The following is a 20,769-nucleotide window of genomic DNA, read 5'->3' as shown; positions in this document are numbered from 1 at the left end:
TCAAGTCAAGTCAAGTGTAGACACCGGGAAACCTCCAAAATTTCAACGAGAATGATCGGAAATGTAAGCTACATGTACAGGTGTGGCTGCGATTGTATCCAGGGACGGATCTACAGAGGAGCAAGGGTGGTCAAGTGAACCCTGCAACCTCTGAAATCTGCCATTGAAGGAGAGAAAATTGACCCCTGCAAAGTGTTTAAAAAAACCTGGACAAAACGACGTCGTTTTGGCTCAAGTTTTATATTAAAAAAAAGGGCGCAGACTCTGTTTAAACAGACAACAGACAGCCCTCCCCTCCCCCAAATCAGTTTTAGTTCATTTTTTTTCCAAATGTCAAACCCTAAATCCCCAAACCACCGGTGCACTTATGATGCATTCTTGAGCTTCAGGGGCACAGATACACGCAAGGGATTTACTGATCACCTCTACAGGGCTTTGGAGGTGGCAGGGATCCACACTTTTAGAGATGATGACGAAATCGAGAGAGGAGCAAATATTTTAGCAGAGCTTCAAAATGCAATACAAGAGTCTCGAGTATCCATCATTGTCTTCTCCAAGGACTACGCTTCCTCGAGATGGTGCCTGGATGAACTAGGGACGATCATGGATCGTAGAGAAACTAATGAGCACATGGTTATGCCGATTTTCTATGATGTGGATCCATCCCATGTCAGGAAGCAGACAGGAACTTTTGAAGAAGCATTTGCCAGACACCAACAGCGCTTCAACAAGGAGATGGACAAGGTGGAGAAGTGGAGAAAAGCTCTCAGAGATGTTGCAGATTTGGGAGGGATGGTTTTAGGAGATCGGTACTTTTTCATTCCCAAAATGGTGGTTTTCACTCTATCTTGGATGCTTTTTAGAGTAGATTATAGTGAAGCTTTTTCTTTAATCTCATGGAGTTGTTAGATGGCAGCACTTCTGTTTTGAAAGTTCATTTACTTAATATCATTCATTTCAACCTATAATATAAATATCAATTCTCTTTTATAAAATAAAAATAAAAATAATAAAGAAATAAGTTTCTTTTTGTTGAAAAGAAATAACTTATTTTGCCTTGTGTATTTTGATATCAATAATTTATAGGTCCGAGTCGCAGTTTATCCAAGAAATAGTTGAAGTTATTGGAAATAAACTGGATTACACATGGAATAGGATATTAAGAGTCGATCCCCATGTAGTTGGAATAGATTATCGTGTGAAAGGCCTAAACATGTGGTTAGAAGATGGATCAACTGATGTTGGAGTAGCTGTAGTCTGTGGGATGGGTGGAATTGGCAAGACCACCATTGCCAAGACTGCTTTTAACCAGAATTTCAATAAATTTCAAGGTAGCAGCTTTCTTGCAGATATTAGAGCAACTTCAAAACTTCCCAATGGTTTGGTTCACTTGCAAAGGAACCTTCTTTCAGATCTCCAAAAGGGGAAAGCAAAGAAAATATACAGCTTGGATGAAGGAATAACAAAGATCAAACGGGCGATACGTTGCAAAAGAGTTCTTATTGCTCTTGATGATGTGGACAACTTGGAACAATTCAATGCAATTCTTGGAATGCGAGAATGGCTTCATCCAGGAAGTAAAATAATCATAACAACTAGACATAAACATTTGTTAAAGGCTCATGAGAATTGTGCAATATTTAAGGTGGAAGGGTTGCATGAGTATGAATCACTTGAGCTTTTCAGTTGGCACGCCTTTAGACAACCCCATCCTGGCGAAGGTTACATGGATCTTTCAAGACTTGTAGTGCAACACTGTGGAGGGGTTCCATTAGCTCTTCAAGTTCTAGGATCTTCTCTCTTTGGAAAAGCTGCAGATGTATGGAAAAATGCATTACAGAACTTGGATGTGATTACTGAAGGAAAAATTCAAAAGATTCTCAGACTAAGCTTTGATTCTCTGCAAGATCATGACAAATGTCTGTTCCTCCATATAGCCTGTTTCTTCATAGGAAAAGACAAGGATTTTTCAACTACAGTCCTTGATGAATGTGAGTTTGCCACAAACATTGGAATTCAAAATCTGGTTGATAGATGTCTGCTGATAATTGATGGATTCAACAAGTTAACCATGCACCAATTACTTCAAGACATGGGAAGGGGAATTATTCGCGAAGAATCGCCTGAGGATCCTGGAAAACGTACTAGAGTGTGGAATAAAGATGCCTCTAATGTTTTGAGAAAATTAACTGTAAGAAATATCTTCTTTTATGTCTATGTATTCGTAATTGTGTTGTGCATGTGACAAGTTACTTACCCAATGTTCTTATTTGTTACCAGGGTACAGAAACTATTAAGGGCCTCATGCTCAACATTCCTATGTTAATAAAAGATGAGTCTTCTAAGATAATATCCAGTGGAAGTAACAGAAAAAGATTCCACGTTGAAGATTATGATGGAAACTGTTCAAGCAGCCGACGTCGGCTTGGTTTCTTCTCCTGGCAGACAATTAGTTCTTCTTCAACAAACTCATTTACCGTATCAAATGAGATAGGTTTCAAAACAGAGGCATTTAGAAGGATGCACAATCTTGAACTCCTGCTGCTTGATAATGTAAAAATCAGTGGAGGCTTTGAAGAATTCCCAAGAAATTTAATATGGTTGTCTTGGCGAGGATTCGCTTTAAAGTCAATACCAACCAATTTTTACTTGGAAAGTCTAACTGCTCTTGACTTGCGGAACAGCAGCCTCCAACATGTTTGGAACGGAACTAGGGTATGCTACTAATCTCTCTCTAGCTCTCTCTCTCTCTCTCTCTCTCTCTCTCTCACTCACACACACACACACACACAGACAAATTTAAAGATGATTATATATTTATAGAAACTAATTACTTCTTTTTTAAAACAGTTTCTTCCAAGACTGAAAATCTTAAATCTCAGTCATTCACATGGCCTTGTGACAACCCCTGACTTGTCAGGATTCCCTAACCTCGAGAGATTAATTCTTAAAGATTGCATCAATTTGAAAGAGGTGGATGAATCCATTGGAGATTTGGAGAAACTTGTTTTCTTGAATCTAAAAGATTGCAAAAATCTCATGAAGCTTCCAATAAGAATTAGTATGCTGCGATCTCTCCAGGAACTTATTCTCTCTGGTTGCTCAAATCTTGTGCTGCCTGCCAGTATGATCGTTAAAAATCAGTCAGACTCTACACCTAGTGACATGAAGAAACTCAGTCAGTTATTTGCAGTTAAATTGTGGCAATCAATCCGATCATGGGTATTGCCAAGAAAAAATCTCCAACTTACCAGTGCAAGTTTGCCACAATTTTTAAAAAGCTTAGATATGGCGTATTGCAATCTGTCAGAAATTCCCAATGATCTTAGTAGCCTATCCTCATTGGAGTATTTGGATCTAAGTGGAAACCCATTTTTGAGCCTATCAGTAAACATGACTGGTCTTAGTAAGCTCCAGACTCTTTTGTTAAGTCATTGCAGAAACCTTGAAATGATTCCTGAGCTCCCACCTAGTGTAGAGACTTTGCGCGCATTTCTATGTACTTCATTGAAAAGAGTACTACTAAACTTACCCGACATGGTAAAAACAATTACACAGGCTGTTATAGCATGCACGAATTTAGTTGAAATTCAAAACGTGTTCAAAACGAGACCGTTGAGAAGCGTCGACATAGGAATGATCAAAGATATCGGTCTGTTCAATTTGGAATCCATAGGAAGCACTGAAGTTGAAATGCACAACTTCTTGACAGCTACATCAAGGAAGGGTCCTCTCCAGGTTCTCTCTCTCTCTCTCTCTCTCTCTCTCTCTCTCTCTCTCTCTCTCTTATGTATTGTATAGTTTTTTATGATGATTATTTTCTGTGGCCTGTAATATTTGAACATATATAAATCTCTCCATGCATGCATGAAACAGGGATTGGATGAATGTGGTATATTTAGCATATACCTTCCTGGGAGCGAGGTTCCAGATTGGTTCTGCTACAAGTCGAGCATGGGTGACTCTGAGCTGTCTATAACAATACCTCCACATCGTAATTTGAAGATCCGAGGCCTAAATGCATGTGTTGTGTATGCACAGGATAAGGCTGCTGTAGAGGGATTGACATGCGTTCCCATTCTTCACATCAGTAATGAGACCAAGGGTCTTAAGTGGATCTATCGGCCAGTCACAATAGGGTTTCCAAAAGTGGAGGAACATATGTTATGGCTTAGTCATTGGCGATTCGCAAACGATGAATTGGAGGGTGGGGATGAAATACGTGTTTCAGTTAGAGTTGAACTACCTGTTTTGGTTAGAGATAAATTCCATAAGTTGACGAAGGAATTTGGAATCCAGCTTGTGTACGAGCAGAATAATAATGAGGGTACTGTAACTGAAGATATAACCACAATGTTCCAGTGTGAAACAACTACCCCTTCGAGCCAGAATCAAGTCGTTGCTGGAGATGTGTCAGCGTCAGCATCAAGGTTTCATAAAAATAATAAATTTCAGGTGGGTGAATACTTTATTTGTAATCATGATGAAAGGTGTCATTAAGGCCTACAATGGTCACTTGACCAACATTTTGAAAATATTTTCCTAAGATATTAAATTTGTGATGTTAAAATTTAATTATTATAATGAATTATTATATATATTTTCCTATAAAAACTAAATTCATTGTAATTATAAAGCTATTTAAAGTAGACCCTCCTTGATAGAATTCTTAGCTCCGCCATTGCCTATAACTATTTGAGGATAGAGAATTTGAGATAAAGAACTTAAAGCTCAATGGACTTTAAGGGAATTACATTTTAGATTAAGAAAGAAGAGACATGCGTGTAGACTCGGCAATATTGCACATGACATGAATTCGCATCAAGTTATCAGTATTTGGGTTGAGCTTAATGGATCGGGTTGAAAACGGATGAACCCGTTGGCCACCCGTTAAGCTAACGGGTCGTGTCGGGTCAATTCGCGAATATTCGCATCCACCCGTTAAAGAGAGTAATTATGTACTTTTACAAAATATATTTTAAAAAAAATATCTCATATCCTTAACACCAGACAGATGCATGCCTATTTTTTTTAAAAATTCTTTCCTCATTTCCTTATCTCTCTCTCCTTAATATTATTTTTCCTTCATTCCACTTCCTCTCTTCGTCGACTTTCTCATCTCTACATCTCTCAATCTCTCACTTTTTTCCTTTTCTTCTCCCCTTTCGGAAATTGTCCATCTCTCCATTTTCTTCTTCTTCTTCTTCTCTCCATCTCATTCTTTTCTCTCCATTTTTCTTCTCTTCTTCTTCTTCTGAGAGAGGGGGTTGCTAGCTGGTTGGGTAATAGGTTTTTTTTTTCTTTTCTACTTTATTCTTAACGGGTCGTGTCGGGTCATTCGCGAATTGTAACGAGTCGTGTTTGGGTCTAGTATTTCTCACACGTTAACTTAACGGGTCGTGTCGTGTCAACCCGTTAAATTAACGGGTTAACACGAACACGACCCGAAACCCGTTAAAACGACTCGTTTGCCAGGTCTGCATGCGAGCCCCTATTTAATTTATAAACCAATAAATCAAACATATTCCATTCATCTAATGAATAATCGCCAATCACATTGTGTCATGCATTTGTGTTCATAAGTCCATAATCATCTCTTTAATTATTTAATCTCATTAGATAATTAACTTAAAATCTAATTCTAAAATTTGTTATTGGATAATATGGGCTTAATTTCAATGAAACATTTATTTCAAACAAATAAACAATTTTCACGAAAGAATGAAAATACTTTGTCATTTAGTGAAATGGGGCAAAACTGCAATTAACAAAGTTTTGGGTAAAACTGTAATTTTTCAGCAATTGCATAAACAACCCCTAATTTACAAAAATTACATTAGGACCCCAAAAGGGATCCTAGGGTGGAGCTGGCCACGTAGGAGAGAGTGTGTGTGTTGATATTTTGAAAAAGATGGTGTGATTTTCGAACCACACAAACTTACTCAAACTTTTTTCAGTACTTGGACATTCATTTGTGCTAATATGTCAAGAGCCCAAATTAATAATAAGGGGTTATAATGAAGAGGTCTTTATTAGCCGTCGGATCCATTGCAAAAAGCCATTATTGGACGGTCAAATTGAATCCCTCACTTTTGAATATGTATTCCTTGTTGTGGGTCTCCTGTGTGGGCTGTCAAAAGCCTAAATAAAGTGAAAGCTGGGCTCGGGCCGCCTGTATATATTTACTCTGTTTTTTTGTTTTTGTTTTGCGTTGCCACGAGACGATTTTACTGCCCCAGCTGACCGCAAGGTAAGAATCTAAGCTTTGAATGCTTTTCATCATTCATCTGAAGTTATGTTTGATTCTGTAGTATTTGATTGCAATTACAACTGGGTTGCTGTTTCATTTTTCTTTTTAGATATCTTTTAATACAACTGTTGTGAAATTATTGCAAGCGCACAATTCACATAAGTAATATAGAAATAAGTAGAGTATCGTTCCCACGAAGACTGTAATTTCCTATTAACTACCAATTATGATTAATTCAAAAGTTTATCTGAACAATTGATTAAGAAGATTGATTGATTTAAGTAAACTAAAACAATTATGAAGAATAACAATTTAATTAACGATGGAAAATCAAGTTTGATTAGACACTAGAGCATCCGATTTCACCATAACCAATTCCACTTAATTCTTTTAGCCAATTAACCCTAATTACTATCCATGTTGACAGTTGGTTTCTCCTAATTCATTCGATATCCCCTCTCGGGCTCAACCAAAAGTATTCTTAATTAACAACCCATTCTCTCTCGAGCAACAGATTTAGAAAATCAAGAACCCATTAAGTTCTATGAGAACCTGCAAGAAAACTGCATGAGTCATGTTAGTCCCTCTCGGGCACTCATTCAAGTCATGGTATTTGTTACAAGAAGCAAACACCAAACATCTCCTCTCGGTCTCCGCTTGGATCATCAATTAAATACTAGCTAGATATTTAAATCATTAATAACAGTAACAAATACTCAACATGGGATAATAATCAGGAATTAATATAACTATAAAAATTAAGTATTCATGGTTAGGCTACATCGTAGCCCTAGCAAGGGAAATTAGTTCATGACAAAAGAAAATATAAACAAGAGAATTATTGTCATAAAACCGATTTGGCAGATGGACTTGATCTTCGGAGTCTTCACAAGAACACCTTCGAAAGCTCCTCAAGTAGTGCAGCAGCGAATCCTCGGCTCTCTCTGATGTTTCTCTAGGTGTATGAAAGTTGGTGGAAAGATATGGTGTAAAAGATGATGATATCAAGCCCCCACGCTCTTAGGTCAAAGGTTTATATTTATAGGCCAAGGGAATCCTTTAAAAATAAGGAAGATAATATTTATTTAGGAAGGAAAGGAAAAATAGGAATATTAGAAAAAACAAAACCTATTTTAAGAAGGAAATAACATGCGGCTTCAATTGACAGAAGGAATTGGCTTCGGCGTTTTAAAGGAAGAATATGAAAGCATGCTCAGAGGTCCAGCCGACATCCACACCTTGCTCCAAAAGTAGCTGACGCTGGCAGCTCAATCAACAAGGTAAGCCGCAATTGTTTCACACTTGCAAAGCCAATCATCTTTTAATGATTACAATAATGCAATTCTCATGCGTGTTGCTTTCTTTCCTTTCAGCCATCTCTTTATTTTGACATCCAATGTCTCAGCAATTGCTTAGATGACGCAGCCCACCATTTCTACAATATCAACAATCAACGTTGGGTTCTTCTTCATGAGAAAGGCAGCAATGTGATGGTAAGCTTCTCTAGCTCAATCTTTCTGGCCCTGGTCACTGAGACCAGTTGTGGATATAAATTGACACTTGCACAGATGCACTTCAGGTGTTTGATGAAATGACAGAGTGAATTCTTGATATTTTGTTGAGTTGATAGTTCCACCCATTTGGATCCCTTAAGCTTCCAAAATTATAGTTTTTGCTCCAAAGCCTTGCTAAGTATGATTTCCTACAAAATCTTCACCAAGCACATTAAACTAACCAATTTCACACGAAAACTATGCAAATAGAGATAGATTATATATGCAAAATATGAATCTATCAACAACCCATCTGGGCAGAAGCTTTTGTTCTCTGATAATGTTTCTATAATGTTTCTGTAGTATTTGATTGCAATTACAACTGGGTTGCTGTTTCATTTTTCCTTTTAGATATCTTTTAATACAACCCATCTGGGCAGAAGTCTTTTTTGTGCCCCTTAATGTTTCTGCTTACTAAAATTAAGTCTAGTTTTGTAGTTGTTTAAAAAGCAATGAGAAGTTTGTGTGTGTGGTTTTAGCAAATCAAGCAAACTGTGTTCATTGATTAGTTTGGCTCAGAGTTACAAAATGTATATTCTGATTGTTTAATTCTCCAGTCTACAGGCCGGGAACCTCGCCTGTGTTCATTTGACATCTGTTCTTATTATTCATTTGTATAAAGAACTACTGTGCTTTTGTTTTCTGATTAAGAAAGCTACATAGGCTTCTGTAAACTATTTTGGATGTTTAATGTTAGAGCTATCTGTAGAAAAACTCAAACATTTTCTGTTATTTCAGGGTTTGCACAGTTTCCTAAATCAAGAGATGATAAAAGACTTGGACGAGTTGTATGATATGACTGATAAATGTACAGATAGATGGCTCTCCTCAGGTATTTGGTTTTATAATGTCCCAGCTTCTAGATTTTGGTATCTTTGCTTTTTTTTTCGTGATTGTTGTTCATCGGCCTATAAGCTTCTGGTTTACTGCTTTGAATACTTCCCTCTTCCTGGTGATATATATATTCCACAAGTCCTGGCCTTTTTTCCAGTCTTCTAAACTGCAAAAATGAATAAATACTATTAACAATTAAGGGGAAGCAATCTGATTGTATAAAAATTGATTCATTGTTATATTAGTAGATACTGGAAACCCATTGCTAAGCAAGCTGAGATTAATGTTTGGTGGTTGGTGTAAGTTCGCCAACTTTGTTTTACTGAGGGTATCCTGAATCAGCATGGAAAATATTTCGAAATACTTTCTATGAATGAAAAGTTGGAACGCAATCATTGAAAGGTCTATTACCAAGTCATACTAATAGTTTACAACTCTTTGCTCCCATTGTCCTATAACTTAAACTCTTTGTGGTTATTCCACTTCTAGACACAGTGTGCAACATGCAAAATGAATTTCTTTTATTTAGGACCGGTTTTTTTTGGTTACTGTGAAATAAGGTTTTCTGATTAATAATTTTGTGGTATGTGAACCCAAAACAATGCTTTCTCTTTTTTGATGGGAAAAAAAATTAGGAAAGCAGACGAAACGGATTATCGAGAAGATGTATCCATTAAACTAGACAAACTTATACAACCATGGTGGGAATGGAGCTACCAGAAAATAAGGAAGTTAGCATGAATGGTTTGCTAATTCGTACAGAATTGAGCAGTCAAACAAGAGTATTTTTGGTCTTTCATAAGATCCACTAGTGAAAAGAATACCCCCAAGGAATGTAATGGTGTTGGCTTTGATTGAATGAACAATGCTATGGGAAGGGAACAGATTCAAAATCCCTGTCAACTATCAAGCAGTTAGTCCTCCCTATCAAACAAACCGCAAAGGAAAGAAGAGTACTTATTGTATCACTATGGCAGGATATCAATTTAATTCCCCATTCTTCATTATACATTGCCAAAAGAGACACATAAACGAAGGTATATGATGAAAATTTCCCTCTTAATGATGCGTCTTTAATTTAAATTGAAAAAAAAAAATTAAAATGTCCTGAAATTATTAGCAGATATTAAGCACAAGGGCATTTTAAAAAGTTAAACATGTTAACCCAAAAATATTACATCTTATTCGGCAACAGGCTGTAATCTAGGAAAACAAAGACGTTTTTGGGTGTGTATGTGATTGCATGCGTGCCAATATGCAGCCGAAGGCCGAGTGCACAACAGGTGCTGATAATGCACGGGATATGAACTTCAAACATTCTCGGCCGTAGGTTTTCCTACAAAAAAGGGTACGTGCCAATCAATCTTAGACGAGTAGCATGAAAACTCTTGATGCAGCGGCACTCCAGCAAGGACGTTGAAAAACACGAACCATCAAGCCCCATTTGGTCTAAGAATACTCGAAATTTGGCATAAAAATAGGATAAAATACTCAAAACTTGTTAATTCTAAGAATACCCAGATTATGAGCAAAGTTGAGAGAACAGTCTCTTTGTTTTCAATTGCAATTATCAACAACTAGTTCATTGAGACTTCATCTTTGATGCCTCTCGTCCCATACATTGAATTAGCACCTAAATTAATTAATCCCATTAATCCAAATACATTAAGCCTCATCCAAATAATGACGACTCTAACTATTCCAAGTACATGGAACTTATTAAAAGCCAAATAACTCTAGTTATTTCACACACATGGAATTTATTAAGAGCTAAAACAAAATATACACGCATTGAACTTAATATCCCTTTGATCCCACAACTCCATAAATTTTAATGGCTCCTTATCTGCATCATTCTCTCCGTGTTGGAGAAAGTTCACCCTCGAATTTATGCTTTCTTGGATGAAAATCGTGAACAATGATTGTTTGTCTTCAAACTGAAACCTTCCACTCCAAAGAAATAAATATTTTAAATATTTGAATATTCTCCAATTGCGAAAAGTCTTCACGGCCAATCTCTCAACTTGGATATTCTGCTTATCAATCTTCATCCAATTTATGGTATCAAACAAAATGCTTACACTACGATAACTAAAGTTATCAACCCCAATGAAATCAATATATTCAATAATTTCGAAAGTATCATGAGAATTGAATAAAATGATAGGATCATCGGCAATTGCATCATGAAGGTTGACATAATTTTCAACAACTTCTTCAATGCATTCCATATGTTTCTCTTTTGTGTCAAAAACTTTCTCAACCGCAAAAGAATAATCACAACAAAACTCACAAGAACCATATGAACATCGATCAAATACCAGAGGAGATCTAGATTTAATAAATGATCAAATGTATAATCAACAACGCTAACCATTTCTGATAACTGCTGATGCTTTGACTAACTAGTTCCTCCCCAGGATTTCAGTTTTGCAACTGAATCCCACTCTGATACCAATCGATGCAATGAGATTCAGTCGCAAAACATAAATCCTGTAGGAACTAGTTAGTCAAATCTGCATCAACGGTTATCAGAAATGGTTAGTGTTGTTGATTATACATTTGATCATTTAATAAATATTTGTGTAAACCTCCCACCATCAATCGCTTGTACTAATAAATAAATAAATAGGTAGTTTTATATATGTAAGCATGACTTAAAAGTGTGTCATCATTTTTGTTTCTCTCCTCCTTATTTTTTGGGTCATAATATCTCTCCTCCTTCTAGTAGTCACTTTTTAACAAATGTCACCATCCTAACTAATGAATCGATCCATCGTATTCATATAATGTAATTATGATGTAACCTTCGTATATACATTGAGAAAAATAATCCTCCCTCCCCTTATCCCCTATTCTCTCTTCCTCATTTTGGGTTTCCCCTAGCCTTGACTATGGTAAGGCTCAGAATGGTAGTTTAGGTTTGATTGAATAGCTAAGAATTTTAGTTTGGAGTTTAATCTGTGGGCAGCAAATTGATTAAGATGTCAGCATCCGATGTGATACTGTTGCAAGTGTCGACAAAATTGATTATATATTGTTCTGATTTCTCTGTTGTTGTTGATATAAAACTCTTTTTCTTCTTCTTTTTTGTTGGCTGTTGCTTTCTTCAAATTATGATGCCTAGCTAAGTTTAGGGTACTTATCAATGAACGTGCTACCAAGGCCATTTCATGAAGCGAGTTCACATTGAAATTAACCGAAGCTCGTTTGGTAACTTTTTCGTTTTTTATTTTTAGTGTTTTATCGGTTAGAGATAGAAAGAGAATATACGAATGAAAAAAGAGATGGAAAAAGACAAAGAAAAGGCGATGGAAAGGATGAAGGACATATGAATGAGGATAAATTATAAAAAAAAACAACTTAAAATTATTGTTTGTAGTATGTAGTTTTTTATTTTCATTTTATGTAACATTCCATACACATTTCTTCCGCCTCCCTCCCACCACCTTTCTTCCACCCATCTTCATCCCTCTCACCACCCTTCCTTCACTCATCTTCATTCTTTCCTTTCCAACGCAATGGAAATAAAAAACGGAAAAGTTTACCAAACATGCCTTCAACATTTCATTTATTGAAGTTGACAATCTAACCTCATAGGATCAAATCAAACTTTTTTGGCCGCAAATGCAAACCTTATCTAGTCTTTGGAGGATAGTTTTTGGCACGTTGGCCCTTCATTCATCGCTGGTTGGTTGGCCAAAGTGCCACAAGATTTAGTTCAAAGGTAGATGCCAAAAACCCTTGATTGTCACTTATTAGCTTAATAAAGTAGTCAAGTAGTTTGTCTTTGATGAATAACCTAATAAGTGGCTGGTGTTAAGACACATTTCCATACATCTTTTGGTGGTTGATTTATGCTGTAAACAGTTTGCTTGATGTTGCAGCTTAGGATAATTTTAATTTTGAAGCTTATCCTAAACCATTTGTGTTGGTAACAGTTCGCAAAAGACCAGCCAAGTTGGAGAAAACTTGGAAATTTCCTTGGATTTCATGCCAAAATCATTTAGATTAGAATCTCAATAAAGTCAAAAATTATGAGTATCTGGTTCACTTTGGGATGAGGCCGAAGATAAAGCCTTTTGTCAACTTTTGAGGCCACCAAGAAATTGGATTGGATGGTGGGTGCTCTTCGGATTTGATAAAAATGCACCTCCAACGTGTTTTTCTCATGTAAAGTTGCATGTGTTGAAGTGAGTCTCCTAATTAATCAAGGAGATTTATTTCCTTGATTAATTAAAGGATTTACTTTCCTATTTTATATAGTTGTCAAGTCATTGTATAATTAGGAGATACTTTCCTAATCATTTACTGTATCTAATTCATTGTAAAGCACTCATGTAAACTCTTATATATACCTCCTTATGGAGAAGAATAAAACCTAACCTAACATATTCAAAATCCATATTCATATTTTAGCAACATGCAATGTTTAATAATTATTTTACATTATTTTAGTATTGGTCAGAAAGATAAGCTTTTTGAACTTTGCTACAAAAGTAAAAAGAAAGAGGCATTAAGTGGACCTTCAAATGAAAATTGTAGTTCTAATTAACTAGTACCACAACTTTTTCAGAACAATGCTTTGTGTTGGTGGTATTGGGGTGAGAGTGGTTATGAAGCTGTAAAGCCATCCCAACCTTTTGTTTTGTTTTGTTTTTTATTTTGAGTTAATCATTTTATTAGTCCCTAAATTTACACCTGATTTGCATTTGAGTCCCTTAATTTTCAAAATCGTTCCTGTGGTCCTTTAACTTCACTTTCGTTAGGACAAATGGTCATACCGCCAATTTTGTTAACTTTTTCTGTTAATTGTAGGGGCAAAATAATATTTTTATATTAAAATAAAAATGAATAAAAAATCATATCGTTAATATAACAATAAAAGAAAAAAAAAATCAAGTTTTGGGGGAATAGAAATCGGGATAGAGGGGGAGAGAGTTTAATTTTAATCTTTTAGTTTTTTTAATTTTTAATTCATATTTTAATCAATTTAATACAAAAATACCATTTTGCCCCTGCATTTAATAGAAAAGTTAACGAAATTGACGGCAGGACCATTTGTCCTAACGAAATTGAAGTTGAAGAACCACAGGAACAATTTTAGAAATTGAGGGACTCAAATGCAAATCGAGTCTAAGTTCAAGGACTAATAAAACAATTAACCCTTTTATTTTTGTTTAATACTAGCTATAGTATGAATTATAAAAGGATAGAGATTTCTCACACACGCAGACTATCGCGGTGTCATGCCTTGAGACCACTGGTATGTAAGTCAATGCTCATTTCCACTGGCTAGACCCCATTGGCAGACCATTTACAACCTAAAAGGTCTCAAAATTAACTCAAATACAATTATTCATCAATCCAACCTAAATGGCCGTTAGATGAGTTTAATTTTTGAAATTCGTATAGCATGTAGATTGAATCACACTCATCCAATGACAATTAGCGCGGTGCTAATGCTCACCAACATTTAAGAGTGGTGAGTAAAAATGTTCTCGACTTGATATACTGCTAAAATATAAAAACCTATGAGAGAATATTGTTTGTGGGAATTTTCTGTGTATTCTTCTCCTTGTAGGAGGTCATATTTATAATACAATAAATCCTTGTAAGTCATGGAAAGTAATAACTCCTAATTCTATATATAGTAGGAAATCATGAATTAAAGTAAATCAATTACATTTACTATAGGAATTATTGGTGTGTAAGGAAAGTAAATGTGGGTCCACAAGTCATGCCAACACTCCCCCTCAAGTTGGTGCATAAATGTCGCCAATGCCCAACTAGTCCAATGAATTGTGGAACGCTCTACTTGAAATTGCTTTTGTCAAAATATCTGCCAATTGATCCTCGGACTTTATTAAAGGAAACTGAATCACTTTAGCTTCGAGCTTCTGTTTGATACAGTGTTGATCTACCTCAACATGTTTGGAGCGATCATGTTGAACTGGATTATGCGTAATAGCTATTACAGCCTTGTTGTCATAAAAGAGATTCATTACAGATGAAGGTCTATGCCCAAGTTCAGTAAGCAACCTCTTTAACCAAATGAGTTCGCAAATTCCTTTGGTCATACCTCTGAACTCGGCTTCTGCACTGAATAAGGTGACCACCTTCTGTTTTTTGCTCGTCCATGTAACCAAATTATCTCCCATGAATGTGAAATAACTGAATGTGGATTTCCTATCCGTTATACTTCCTGCCCAAACTGTATATGTGTAACCATCAATATTCAAATGACCATGTTTTGAGAACATTAGTCCGTTTCCGGGTGCAGACTTCAAATATCTAAGTATTCGGAGAACTGCATTCATGTGGTCTTCACTTGGAGAATTCATAAATTAATTAACCACACTCACCGCATAAGCAATGTCTGGTCGAGTATGTGACAAATAGATCAATCTTCCCACTAACCTTTGGTGTCTTTTCTTGTTAGTTGGAACTTGATCCAGGTATTCTCTAATGATGATTCAGAACAATAAGAGTGTCTACAAGTTTGCAGTCTAGCATTCATGTGTCTGTTAACAAGTCCAAGACATATTTCCTTTAAGATAGAAATATGCCTTGCTTTGATTGGGTCACCTCAATCCCAAGAAATACTTGAGTCCACCTAGATTTTTCATCTCAAATTCAATAGCTAAATAGTTTTGCAGCCGAGATATTTCATGTTCATCATTCCCAGAAATAATCATATCATCAAAATAAATTATTAAACCTATTACCTTTCCTTTGTGATGTTTCAAGAATAGAGTATGATCTGAATTGCTCTGTTTGAACCCATAATTCCTCATTGCCAAAGTGAATCGTCCGAACCATGCACGTGGTGACTGTGTAAAACCCGTGTCTTGGGGAAACAAGAACGGTGAGTAATCCCACATCGCTCGGGGAGGGAAAGGTGAAGTTCTTAAATGTGTGGGCACTTCTCTTCCTAGCACGAGGCCTTTTGGGAGCTCACTGGCTTCGGAGTCGTAGGAACTTCGAAGTTAAGCGAGTTGGGGGCCAGAGCAATCCCAGGATGGGTGACCCACTGGGAAGTTGCTCGTGAGCTCCCAGAAACAAAACCGTGAGGGCAGAGAGGGGGGCCCAAAGAGGACAATATCGTGCTAGGAGAGTCAGGTCGTGACAGAATGGTAGCAGAGCTGGACCCCGATCGGAAGTGTGCCAGCGAGGACGCTGGGCCCCAAGGGGGGTGGATTGTAAGACCCGTGTCTTGGGGAAACAAGAACGATGAGCAATCCCACATCGCTCGGGGAGGGAAAGGTGAAGTGCTTAAATGTGTGGGCACTTCTCTTCCTAGCACGAAGCCTTTTGGGAGCTCACTGGCTTCGAAGTCGTAGGAACTTCGAAGTTAAGTGAGTTGGGGGCCAGAGCAATCCCAGGATGGGTGACCCACTGGGAAGTTGCTCGTGAGCTCCCAGAAACAAAACCGTGAGGGCAGAGATGGGGACCCAAAGCGGACAATATCGTGCTAGGGGAGTCGGGTCGTGACAGACTGTTTCAAACTATATAGTACTGTTTGCAACTTGCACACCATACTAGTATGAGTAGATGTTGTATATCCCGATGGAACGCCCAAGTAAACTTATTTTGTGAGTTCACCCTGCAAGAAATCATTTTTTACATCAAACTGATGGAGTGGCCAATCTAGGTTAGCTGCAAGAGATAGTAGCACTCTAACTATGTTAAGCTTTGCTACGATGGCAAAAGTTTCTTCATAATCAATGTCATAGGTCTGTGTGTACCATTTTGCCACAAGTCTGGCCTTGTATTGTTCAATGGACCCATCAGCATTGTGTTTGACAGCAAACACCTATCTGCATCCAACTGTTCTTTTTCCTGGGGGTAATATCTCTAGTGTCCACGTCTGATTTTTCTCCAGAGCCTTCATTTCTTCCTTCATTGCTTGGGTCCACTTCGGATCTTTCAATGCTCCAGTCACCTTAGTAGGAATGGCAATAGCAGATAACTGACACACAAATGCCTTTAGTGGTTCAGAGGAAGTCTTTGAGTAGACACATTATTGGCAATTAGGTACTTTGACGTCTTCCTAATATCAGGAGAATACCAGTTTGGTGATTTTCCACGGTTCTGCGTGAAAGGTAATTGGTATCCAATATAATCATCAACTAAATTCACAGGACTTGTAGAGATATTTACCTCAAGGATATTCTTAGGAGATTGGTTGTCTGGTACTGTTGAATGAGAGTGGGGTATTCAGTGTGTTCAGGTTCATCTTATTTCTCAAGATCGCCTATCTGATTCCATGTTAAAATATGAAAACCTATGAGAGAATATTGTTTGTGGGAATTTTGTGTATTCTTCTCTTTGTAGGAGATCATATTTATAATACAATAAATCCTTATCGGTCAAGGAAAGTAATAACTCATAATTCTATTTATAATAGGAAATCATGAATTGTAAATCAATTACATTTAATATAGGAATCCTTGATATGTAAGGAAAGTAAATGGGAGTACACAAGTGCCAACATATACCTCCCATGCTAAGTAGCAAAACCAAACTTGTGAGTGTTCATTGTCAAATTTGAATTATTGAAGGACTTCTCTAGAGCATTAATGGTAGGAATATCCATTTGGGATAAAGTTAGGGTGTGGAGAAACAAGCCAATAGAAGTAGAACCATGGTGGTCCTTTTTTCTTTTGCAAACTTATCTATGGACCCCGCAATCGTTTTTTGTATTGTTCCCTCAGGCTTTTACACACTGGTTGCAAGCCCATACCTCATGGACTCTTCTTCACTGTTCATTTTGTCTCTCCCTCCCTCGTCCATTATCTTTTACACAATTTTCCCTCTTATGAGATTTTTTATTTATTTATAAAATAAAAATAAAAATAAAAATTTATAAATCCGCTCAAGAAAAAATGACCCTCCTTGGCGGCCCTTCATGAATTGATTAAAAAGTGACCCCATATGTATGTGTATGTATGGATGTTAACTGAATATTATGTATCAGGTGAAGCAGCAGAGTTCAGATACCTAACGTTTACTATCCAAGTTCTCAACTATACTATGTATATCCAAAAGCTCTCATAAATTTATAATGCTACAGATTCAGGACCACACCACGACCACCTAATAAAGGAACTTGCATTGCATTTTCATGGTTCAAAAAAACAAAAAAGATTTTGACAGACGGCCCTGATTATTCCTTTGACTGACGTGGTTCACTGTAGGCCGTCCAACAAAGGAGAGCGTGTGGCTGAGTTGCATCCCTCACATGCATGCAATGCAGAGCCACCAATAGGAAGAGAGAGAGAGAGAGAGAGAGTAGGGTCTGTGTGGGCCCCAGTTTGCTGACAAAGTTGATCTTGATACACCACCAACAGAAAATGGAAGTTAATCTCCCCCCATCTATCTATAGGAAAAAGGAGACAATGAAAGTTTCATTGCACCTCAAAAATGAACTGAGTTGGAAGAAAACGTAACAAATTTGGTTTTGGTTTTAACACAACCTTTCTCACTCTACTTAATTTACTCTAATGTATTTCAACTCTTCTCTCTCTCTCTGTCTGTCTGTCTCTCTCTCTCTCTCTCTCTCTCTCTCTCTCTCTCTCTCTGTGCAAGTGGCAAAGGTATGTGTTTGCTTGCCCCACTTAAGACTCTTCAACTGAATTCCATAGCTTATTGCATACACTTTCTCTTTCTGGGCATCTTCAGGTATGGCTTTTTTGGGCACATATATATTTATATATATGTGCACCTTTCAATTTAATTGAAATAAACTTTTGGGTTTTTGGTAATGCAAGTTTCTGAGATTTTCTTCTTCCAGTTCTCCCACAATTCACTCTAAATTTGTCACTGACAAGTTGCATAATCCCGCTTCTTGTATTATGCTCATTATATATAGTTCTCTATTTAAAGCTAAAACACTCTTTCAGCTGGGTTTTCTGACTTTTCTTTTCCTCTTTCCAGGTATGGAAAGAATGTGTGATGTCCCCTGTATCTGAGGCAGTTGTCTTTTAGAAGCTAAGAAGAGAGAGTGAAGGAGTTTTGAGCTTTAATTTATAATGCCAGTTCCACTTGCCCCATATCCAACTCCTCCAGCACCATACACGCCACCTGCAAATGGTATCATCACTCAAAATCTGTCCTTATCTTATTTGGCTTGAAAACAATGTGAATTTTCTCTCTATTTTTCCTGCTGAGAAAATTGCTGAGAAAATGAGGGATTGGTTGAGAATTCTTGTCATTGTCCAACATTGATGTCACAAATGTCACAGGATTTTAGTTTTAATTTTCTTTTCCTCCCTTCTCCTCTGTTTCTTCTTCTTCTTCTTCTTCTTTTGTTCCTCTAAAGACAAATAAAGTTATCTTACAAAAATTACTCTCTGATTATGATTGTATGAAAAATATAATCTGCTACTTTATTGTTATGAAATTATTCATTTATAATCCATCAATCTAAATCAATAATTTATTAAATTTTGTAACTTGTTCTTTAGGTGCACAGAGCCAACTTGTGTGCTCTGGATGTAGGAACCTTTTACTCTATCCGGTTGGAGCCACCTCTGTCTGTTGTGCAGTTTGTAATGCAGTCACTGCTGTGCCACCTCCTGGTATGTTCTTTTCTTGCTACACATACCCTTAGCTTATGTTAATACAGCTTGATTATGCTGTCATTTAGTTCTTGAAATCGATCTAATTTTCGACTGTAAGACTCCGTAAAGTCTGCATGTGTTACATTTTTGTGTAACTCTGAGCAGGCACAGAAATGGCACAGCTGGTTTGTGGAGGATGCCACACCCTACTCATGTATATCCGCGGAGCAACGAGTGTACAATGTTCTTGCTGTCACACTGTAAATCTAGCCTTGGAAGGTATCAAATCATTGACAGATAAAAAGCTTTATGATATGTGTTTTTGTGACAGCAATTAAGCTTCTTAAAAGATAACCGAAATCAATTAAGTTTGGACATATGAATCAAATGTGCATTTGTGACAGCAAATCAGGTGGCGCATGTCAATTGTGGGAACTGCAGGATGCTGTTAATGTATCAATATGGAGCAAGATCTGTGAAATGTGCGGTTTGCAATTTTGTCACATCAGTTGGGGTGAGCACATTATTCATTTTAACTCAGTGGATGTTAGCTGAAGCCTTGAGTTTCTGTTGTGTTGCTTTATGCATCAATTCAAGTATGTTCAAAATGAGATAAAAGTAATTTGGACAGAAGTTCAGGGCTTCCGTTGCAACACCAATTATTTCACGTTCTTTTCGATTAAACACCTTCTGATACCATAAAAATTGCGTCCTTGTTTCGATCCTAGCTTCCTTCTGAATTTATACAAGTTACTGCATAGTGCATTACATTGATAGAAAGTTTAGAGACTATTTGGCATTCCTCTTTGGTTAATGTGATGTTCATTGGCATTTTCAGGTGTCGACGAGCACTCCCGAACAGAAATTCAGCAACTAAAAATTATCATACACCACATAAAGCTGGCTATTACAATGCTACAACCTTGGTTTTGCATCTCATAGTAGTTTTCCTCCAAGATTGCATCTCTCAGTGAGAACAGAATGTCCTGCTTCTCACATGTATAGAGTTATTTTTTTATTTTCTTTCTTGCGTGATCCTTGTATGAATAAGTAGTTATGTCAAGATTGGATGTATGAGAATATTGAACAAGAGAAGAGAGACTACTAGAATTTGAGTGAATTTGGAAGTCTTTGGATAAGATTTACTTAATTTTCCTTAGCTTTGACATGATAAACTTTTATCTCAAACTCCTTTCTGGTTTTGAATTGTCAATTCTCATCTAGAAATATAATTGCTTACCAGTCAATGAAGATGCCCCAAAATTTGATCCAAGAAAGTTCCACTTGGGACCAACAGATATTTCAAGAGTAAATTTGAGGTGAGCATTCATCAATTTAGGTATGGCTTTTAATGTATGATTTTGACTTCCAAGTTCCCACAATAAGATTTGTTAGATTGACCAACCTATTAAATAGGACACGAGTGCTTGTTGAATCAGTTTTGGATAAACTTATGCTACAAAACAATGTGTTTTGTTATTTATAATTTTTTATACCAGCGATAGTTTAAATTACTCTAAATTAATCTAATCTAAGGAGAGGTAGATTAGAACTTGACTTGAGTACA

General features: G+C 36.8%; 2 protein-coding genes and 1 long non-coding RNA gene across 6 annotated transcripts; all 3 read left to right on the top strand.

Moving 5' to 3' along the window:
- The first annotated feature begins 28 nt into the window (after positions 1–28).
- Positions 29–4,575, top strand: LOC148294405 (TMV resistance protein N-like). The gene is made up of 5 exons (XM_088253536.1): positions 29–809; positions 1,087–2,191; positions 2,281–2,715; positions 2,851–3,738; positions 3,877–4,575. Exons 1-5 carry the CDS (start codon positions 331–333, stop codon positions 4,498–4,500), a joined length of 3,531 nt encoding a protein of 1,176 aa, XP_088109662.1. The 5' UTR covers positions 29–330; the 3' UTR covers positions 4,501–4,575.
- Positions 4,576–6,980: 2,405 nt separating this feature from the next.
- On the top strand, positions 6,981–9,644 carry LOC110747279 (uncharacterized). Of its 2 annotated transcripts, XR_015836011.1 has the most exons (4): positions 6,981–7,530; positions 7,624–7,743; positions 8,542–8,635; positions 9,273–9,644. It is a non-coding gene; the product is annotated as an uncharacterized LOC110747279 (long non-coding RNA). The 2 variants fall into 2 exon arrangements; XR_015836010.1 differs by having other exon boundaries at positions 6,982–7,530; positions 8,542–9,644.
- Positions 9,645–18,091: 8,447 nt separating this feature from the next.
- LOL1 (lsd one like 1) lies at positions 18,092–20,361 on the top strand. Of its 3 annotated transcripts, none has more exons than XM_021971693.2 (6): positions 18,092–18,236; positions 18,577–18,732; positions 19,107–19,220; positions 19,368–19,481; positions 19,607–19,716; positions 20,041–20,361. In XM_021971693.2, exons 2-6 carry the CDS (start codon positions 18,672–18,674, stop codon positions 20,077–20,079), a joined length of 438 nt encoding a protein of 145 aa, XP_021827385.1. In that variant the 5' UTR covers positions 18,092–18,236; positions 18,577–18,671; the 3' UTR covers positions 20,080–20,361. The 3 variants fall into 3 exon arrangements, with proteins under 3 accessions (XP_021827385.1, XP_021827383.1, XP_088109142.1); XM_021971691.2 differs by having other exon boundaries at positions 18,092–18,321; XM_088253016.1 differs by lacking the exon at positions 18,092–18,236 and adding an exon at positions 18,466–18,489.
- The last annotated feature ends 408 nt before the right edge of the window (positions 20,362–20,769 follow it).

This window comes from Prunus avium, chromosome 5 (genome assembly GCF_965620075.1).
Source record: "Prunus avium chromosome 5, drPruAviu1.hap1.1, whole genome shotgun sequence".
NCBI lineage: Eukaryota > Viridiplantae > Streptophyta > Magnoliopsida > Rosales > Rosaceae > Prunus > Prunus avium.
Note: the sequence above shows the minus strand (reverse complement) of the source record. Positions and strands in the feature narration are given on the sequence as shown.